Source organism: Mytilus californianus, unplaced genomic scaffold (genome assembly GCF_021869535.1).
Source record: "Mytilus californianus isolate M0D057914Y unplaced genomic scaffold, xbMytCali1.0.p SCAF_7, whole genome shotgun sequence".
NCBI lineage: Eukaryota > Metazoa > Mollusca > Bivalvia > Mytilida > Mytilidae > Mytilus > Mytilus californianus.
Genome location: NW_026262723.1, coordinates 9,124,701 through 9,132,052, shown reverse-complemented (window position 1 = coordinate 9,132,052; position 7,352 = coordinate 9,124,701). Strand labels below are relative to the sequence as shown.

Here is a 7,352-nt window from a genome sequence, read left to right as displayed (position 1 = left end):
GTGATAAAAATCGTTCCGTTTCTATTTCAGATACTATCAAAGGCTACGCTGTTTATTTGTTCTTTATATTTATGAAATATTTGCAAATAACAATCAAGGCTTGCATATGACTTTTAAATTTATATTTTTTCCATTGGCTACTATTTACCGTAAATCCTAAGTTAACATTTCGTACTTAAAAGTGATCTGCCATATTTACTAAATGGCTGCAACCCATAAATGTGCGATTACAGTTAAAGAATTGAAAATAAAACAACACCTACCCCAAAAACGCCATTTCAATTAGATGTTAACTTTATATTTAAAATTTTAATTATTCATACCTGCTTATTCAAATTTTTTATATCAGTTTCATTTCCTGTTTTATTGAAATAGATATTTTTTCCCATGTGAATTCAATTAATCATTTTTATATTTACATGAACTTGTACAACTATAAAGCACTTATCAACAATAGTTTCACTGAATCCTGGAAAAAATTATCAAGTTAAAAGTAAATATAGAAAATATCAATAAATTTAAGAATTGGACTGAGGAAGTAATACATTGTTTTATCTATAAAAAAGTTTAAAATGCAACATATCAAATGTGTTGTAGTCGGTGACGGGTGAGTAAACATTCTAATATGTTTTCTTTATTCGTACGAATATCTAAAGGAAAACGATTACCTGGCATATAATTATATGAAAAAAATTCTCTTAAAGTTTTCTTTACAGTTTGTTCATTAAACTGGTTTTTTTTTCAGAGAGTCTCAGTTTTATATTTTATGTTGTATATAATCTCGATCTTTAAATCATTCATTCGTTGTTATCATTTGATTCAATTTAAGATGAAATCCCAACGTCAGCTAGACCCTTCCAAAATATTCCTCATTTTTACGTAATGTGTTGAGGAAAAGAAGCTTTCACTATATCAATATGAAATGTTGGATATATACGTCAAATACTTAAAATGTCAGAGCAGAAAACAATGCGAATATGGAAAATTCTGATATGACGTTACTTGTTTCATTCTGGAATATCTTCCATGTAAATAAATGTAGTACACAGTACACGATGATTTCTGGGATATCTTTCATGTAAACAAATGCAGTACACATTACACGATGATGGACAGAAAAAAAATATGACATATGATAATTTGAACACAAAAAAGACAAATTCTTGTCATTTGCATATTTTTTAATTAGAATCCAAATAATGTATGTCATGTTGTAATTAACAATGTATATTCTATTTAATCATTAGCCGTTACGGAATCTAAAGAACTATGGGTAATTCCTTACAAATCTAGGACATTTTACGAAATATGACCCAATAGTAATCAACATCTACTATACAACGAATTGCATTAAAATAGGAATTAAAGATACTTTTATTTCTTTTTCAGAGATGTTGGGAAAACGTGTTTATTGATGTGCTATTCAACTAATACTTTCAATGACGATTATCTTCCAACAATGTAAGCACATATTTTATTTTACTCATCATCGATTTCAAATGTATTTGTAGTAAAAGGCCACACTAATTTCTACTTCTTTGTAGTTACTCAAACCTATCTATTATCATTTTGTTTAAGATAAAAAACTATTACTCCGTTTAACGTAGAAAAATCAACCGATATGTTCCGCATGGTTTTAAATATCTGCCAGGAGAATAGTTAATAAACCCATCTTAGATGCATGGAACAAAATGTGTACACCAGACGCGCGTTTCGTCTACGAGATACTTATCAGTGCCGCTCGAATCAAAAATGTTTAAAATGCCAAATAAAGTTGAAGAGCATTGAATACACTAACTTTCAAAGGTTTTACCAAATACAGCTAAATTTAATGTAATATATTCCTGTGGTAAAGCATCCCAAGTATTTTGAAAAATTCAAAGTTTTGTAATAGAGAATTGACAGGGTTCTTCTAAAAGGGAAGGTGTTTTCGTGTTACATTTCGCAGAAAATATCATCTATTATAATTTATACGTTACAAATTTAACTTCCCGTTACTTATTGTATGTATAAATATCTGGGAAATACGTCTATGATTTAAAGTACTTATACCCTGTAAATGTAAACATATCTTTTCCCCTCACAATTTTAAAACTTTGTGAAAACATTACTTATAGCTTAACAAGCTGCTCCATGATCGTTAGAAAATAATAAAAATAGCTCTTCATAAAGTGTATGCATCTGAAGTGCTTTTTCTTGATATCACTTTCTATTTACATTTAATCGACTGTTTGAATATGGAAACAACTTTCAAGTGTCTTAAAAATGTTATGATAAGAAATAGTATATAATAAACCATCGTGGTTCTCAACTGACAAACATATATACTCAGGTTACATACAAACTACCAACAGAACGTACAAGACGACAACTCCTTATCTCATAGTAATACTCTGAATAAAACTCAAAGTTGAATGTCGGCAGTAGATATCACAATAATGTTCCAATTCCAGGATTTAACTCATCATTTTCTTTGGAAAATGCCTGTGCCAAGGTGGGAGTGTGGTAGTTGTTTTTCACTTGTTCCGTTGATTAATAGCGTTTAACTTTTGTCGGATTTTATGGACTTCCACTTTTGGGGTTTTCGATGGGGTTCTGTGTTTTTGTTGTACTTTTTTGCAGCATTTTTGCGAAGAGTCGGTCAACTTTAACGGAAAATTCGATCTTGTTATTTATCAGATTTATTAGATCATTAGGCCTTTTACATGTTTTAGAGATGCACGTTTCTACGACAATTCGGCTGAGATGTTGTTAAATACTTAAACTTATGATTAAATTTCAATGGATTTACTTTCAAGTTATGGCCATCGTTGATAAATACCGACACATGATACGCAATTTCGACAATACATGTCTCTTCAGTGATGCTCCAGGCCAAGAGATAATAAAATCTACTACTGAATATAATTCCTTCCTGCTATATATAACCAAGGTTTCAAAGTTGTTCGCATACATTATAGTTAATGATAATATTACATCATCATTCAAATATCAAATGTTGTGTAGATTATGGGATATGCAAATTTGATTGGGAAGTGTACACATCTTTCAATGGCTGATATCTCACGTACAAACCTGTAGCAATTGGTGCCACATGTTGAGCAGGACCTGCTTACCCTTCCGGAGCACCTTATATCACTCCCAGTTTTAGGTGGAGTTCGTGGTGCTCAGTGTTTGGTTTTGTGTACTGTTATTTGTCTGTTTGTCTTTTCTTTTTTGGCCATGGCATTGTCCGTTTATTTTTTATTTATGAGTTCCAATGTCCCTTTGGTATCCTCTGCCTCTCTTTTTGCACAATTAGGTATCGTTACGTCAAACAAAAGGAAAATATTTTAACAGTCCCATATCTTGAGTTATAGAAACCAAATTAATTAACTTCTCATGTTGTTAATGGGCTAGAAATAAGAGATAACGACAACTTATCAAAATTGATGATTTTCAGTACTAGGCAAAATCCCGCTTTTGTACATAATGCCAGATTCGGTCAACTATCTTAAATAATTTCTGGATACCAGTTGAAAACACGTACTAATAATTATAGTTCATCATAAAAAATTATCCTCTTCTGAAGCACAAACAATTCTGTAAATTCCGGTTGGTAATTCTAACCACGTTTGTGAAAAAACATGACATGCCCACAAATGTTAATGACGATCCTTTACTCAGAATAGTGCGAATTTGTTTCAAAATTGAAATTCAGTAGCTTTTTAAAAATATAAAAATTTTTGAATTTCATTTAACTTTATTATGTTTATATATTATTATATAAACATAATATAATTTACATATAAAGCCAATTATGTAAATCAATTGTATCTGATTTTATGCCCTTTATGGGCCCTGTAATTTGGGAAATAAAAATATTCTATTCTATTCTATTCTATTCTATATATGAAAATTACTATTAATTAAATTTTTTTTGTCAAATGGACACATTAGTTTCCTCGTATTTATTGTTTAACGTATGTCATGTCGAGACGTTTGATTGCTTGCTATTTGGTATGGATTTTTGCTCGATGTTAAATGCCGTACGGTGACATATAGTTGCTAACTTCTACATCATTTGTTCTCTGGTGAAAAGTTGTCTCATTGGTAATCATATCTCATTTTTTTAATTTTTATATGAAAGTGAACATGCATTAAATATGTTAAATATATTCATTGTAGATTTGATAATTATAAAACAACCGTAAAGGTGAATGACATTTACGTAGAGTTAGGATTATGGGATACAGCAGGTCAAGAGGATTTCGATCGATTCCGCCCATTATCATATCCACAAACGGTAAGTTTTTGGGTCTGTCTAGATTTTCCGTTCAAAATTGAACAGGAATGTAAATTTTAGATAAAGGAACGGTAATATCACCTGAATACAATCTGTTAGTTGTTCTTTGATTATGTTTTCTTTCTACGGCTTTGAAGCAATTTACAATACAACAGAATGAAAGATACTAAAGTGCTATAAAAAAAGATTAAGTAAAAAAAAACTCATTGCCAAAAAGAAAAAAAACATTAAAAAGAAAAAGTTAACAAAATACTATACAACAAATAAGGATTGTTCAATACAAGCCTAACCGAAAACATATGGTTTTATTTCCGGTGCTGCGGAAGGATAGCAGATTGTCCTAGAAAGTGACCATTTTCTGCGTTATGCTCTGATACATATATTTAATAACGGTCAGGCACCCGCATTTCTTTAAAGTAATGACCTCAAACTCGGAAAACTATAATTCACATTATATTTTCGTATAAAGCATACCCCTTCCCATCCTCATCCTAGTCAGAGCATTGCAATATTTAAACTACGTGTGCTGTCAACAATCTCTGGAAGTTTTTAATCCATTTATTTTAAGTAATTTTCTGATTTGTTATTCCGTACATGTAGCTCTGACATAATCTGAGGTAAACTACACGCGCTGAAGACTAATAAAACATAATAAACATGAATGAAGAAAAAACATAATGCACACGGGAAGTAAAAAGTCATGGATTTATAATACACGTATACATTTTGTAGTATTTATTTAACAAAAATTAAGCAATCTTCTATATCTTAAATCAATCTAGAATATAAAGAAAGAAACAAAAACTGAAATAAGTGATTGAACTTCATTCAATGCAAGACCGGAAGCGTTAACAGGATAAGCTTCTGCTGCTATACAAAACTTCAGCCGGCATTTGAGATTAGCGCTTAAATTGAAAAGATGAAGACTAATCAATATAGATACCGTATTATATATATATATATATATATATATAGATATGTAACTAAAGAAAGTTTTAAAATGTTTGTCTACAAAACATTAATAATCATACAATATTTCAATTTCAGGATGTAGTTCTTGTATGTTTTTCACTTGTTCATCGGACAAGTTTTGAAAATGTTACTGACAGAGTAAGTATTTACAGATGTATTTTTTTTTATTAAACCCACACTGAACGAGGCAGGGTGTGTTTTGATGAGTGTTTCGAAAGTAAAGTATTATCATATAATAAATATCGAACTGTAAAGTGAATTCAAAACGTCTGCTTGTTAACAACATTTTCAACAAAGAATTAATTCTGTAATAGATTTGTTCGTCCCCTGTTTTATATAAATAATATTTATCTGAATCAGATATTTACGAAACATCTTCACAGAAAAATTTCTTCAAAAGCAGAGAGCGGGATGTAATTGTCGAAGCTCTGTCTACTTATTTTATTCGAAGGTAACTGATGAGTCTTTTGTAGACGAAACGCGTGGCTGGCGTACATAATTTTAAATCTTATATCTCTGATGAGTTTATTCAAACCGTTTCTACCTTTTGAATTTTTTAAATCCAAGAAAGATGTGTCACGCGCCCCAGACTCAGACTTGTGTTAGGAATATAGTAGATAATTATTATATACTTTAGTTGTGAAAGTGACCGCTTATTTGTCGTCGATGTAAAAATAAAAATCGGTTCATACTGGATATCAATTCTATTTTATTTCTATTTTTGTTGAGAGTGCATCGTTTATTTGAAAAAAAGAGAGTGAAATCTGTGAAAGTTTCTGTTCTGCATTGAAAATAGAATAGTCTACCCCTTACAACATGTACATCTAAACGTAACCTTGAATTTCTATTTACAACAAAAAGAACGTCTTGGATGGAAAAAAAATTATTCACATCAATGCAGTCGGTTAAATCAATATTTATTAGAAACCAAATGAATTAGGAGATACCTGTATTGTCCTTTAACATTGGCCTACATAAAATTTGCCGGGATGACGTCATAGTCATGCGTCCGGTATCAAACAATATACCAGACATGTTAAGGCGCTGTCTACTCGTTCGAATAAAAAATAGTTGACCGACAACAAAAGTATTTGGATTTTTTTAGATTTTTATTACAGTAACTGAAGAAAACAGCATATTCCAATAGATTATTCACTGACAAGTAGACCGTTTATTTCCCCCTCAAAATATAAAATGTCACCCAATCAATATCGTCATTAGGTAAAGACCGTTTTAAATTTGTGTTCTTTATGACGTAGGTCTCTCATATACAACGTTGCAGGTTATTTCATATTACATCTAAACTAAATATTGCCATTTAATTACTTTATTGTATTACAGTGGATTCCTGAAATCCGTCACCACTGTCCAGAAATACCAGTCATTTTAGTGGGCACAAAACTTGACATTCGACAAGACGGAGAACCACAAAAATCAAAACATATTTACAAAAATAATAACACTGTATCATTCAGTGAAGGACAATCTTTAGCCAATAAAGTCGATGCCGTAAAATATTTAGAATGTTCAGCCAAAACTCAGGAAGGGCTGCATTTGGTGTTTGAAGTGGCTATAAAGGCTGTGTTATTTCCATCTCAGCACAAACAAAAACGCAGACCGTGTATTTTGTTGTGAAATTGTTCAGCACGATACAATATGTAATATCATTGTAAACAGCGCTAGCGTTTACAAATATAACATTCAAAATTAAATAATAAACAAATGATTGTATAAATTGTCAAAGGCCTTCTTTCTCTTCAGATTCTTGGCTTAGCTTCTAGTATACGCTATTGCTCGATAGATACATTATTGCGACAAGTGATTCGTAGTTCAAAAGAACATCTGACAATGAATGGATTAGACCTGGGTCAAGGGAGTAAGTCGTTAAATTAGTTTAGCTATTGTTGTAGCCATTACTTTCTGCAACGTCCAGCAAGCATTCATGTGGAACAGAATTAGAGTTATCTGGGTTATTGAGAAACTTGGAAACATTTCTTTAGAAATGGTTAGCTAAACGTACGAAAGATTCCAAAAGTTATGTCCCACCACTCGTTCCTAGTGTTTACTTCATTAATAACGAACATTAAGTATGTTT

The 7,352-nt window shown here is 31.1% G+C and overlaps 1 protein-coding gene across 1 annotated transcript; it reads left to right on the top strand.

The window, feature by feature from the left end:
- Nucleotides 1–563: 563 nt before the first annotated feature.
- LOC127710016 (ras-related C3 botulinum toxin substrate 2-like) lies at nucleotides 564–6,913 on the top strand. Its single transcript, XM_052215737.1, has 5 exons — nucleotides 564–607; nucleotides 1,390–1,461; nucleotides 4,168–4,285; nucleotides 5,333–5,395; nucleotides 6,599–6,913. The coding sequence occupies exons 1-5, from the start codon at nucleotides 573–575 to the stop codon at nucleotides 6,890–6,892; spliced, it is 582 nt and encodes a 193-aa protein (XP_052071697.1). The 5' UTR covers nucleotides 564–572; the 3' UTR covers nucleotides 6,893–6,913.
- Nucleotides 6,914–7,352: the final 439 nt, after the last annotated feature.

Bases quoted from the DNA above. Each gene is read 5' to 3' on its own strand.
- LOC127710016 (XM_052215737.1), top strand. From the start codon at position 573: ATGCAACATATCAAATGTGTTGTAGTCGGTGACGG. The intron at 1,462-4,167 runs GTAAGCACATAT...TATTCATTGTAG, and splicing joins GACGATTATCTTCCAACAAT to ATTTGATAATTATAAAACAA. The intron at 4,286-5,332 runs GTAAGTTTTTGG...TTTCAATTTCAG, and splicing joins CATTATCATATCCACAAACG to GATGTAGTTCTTGTATGTTT.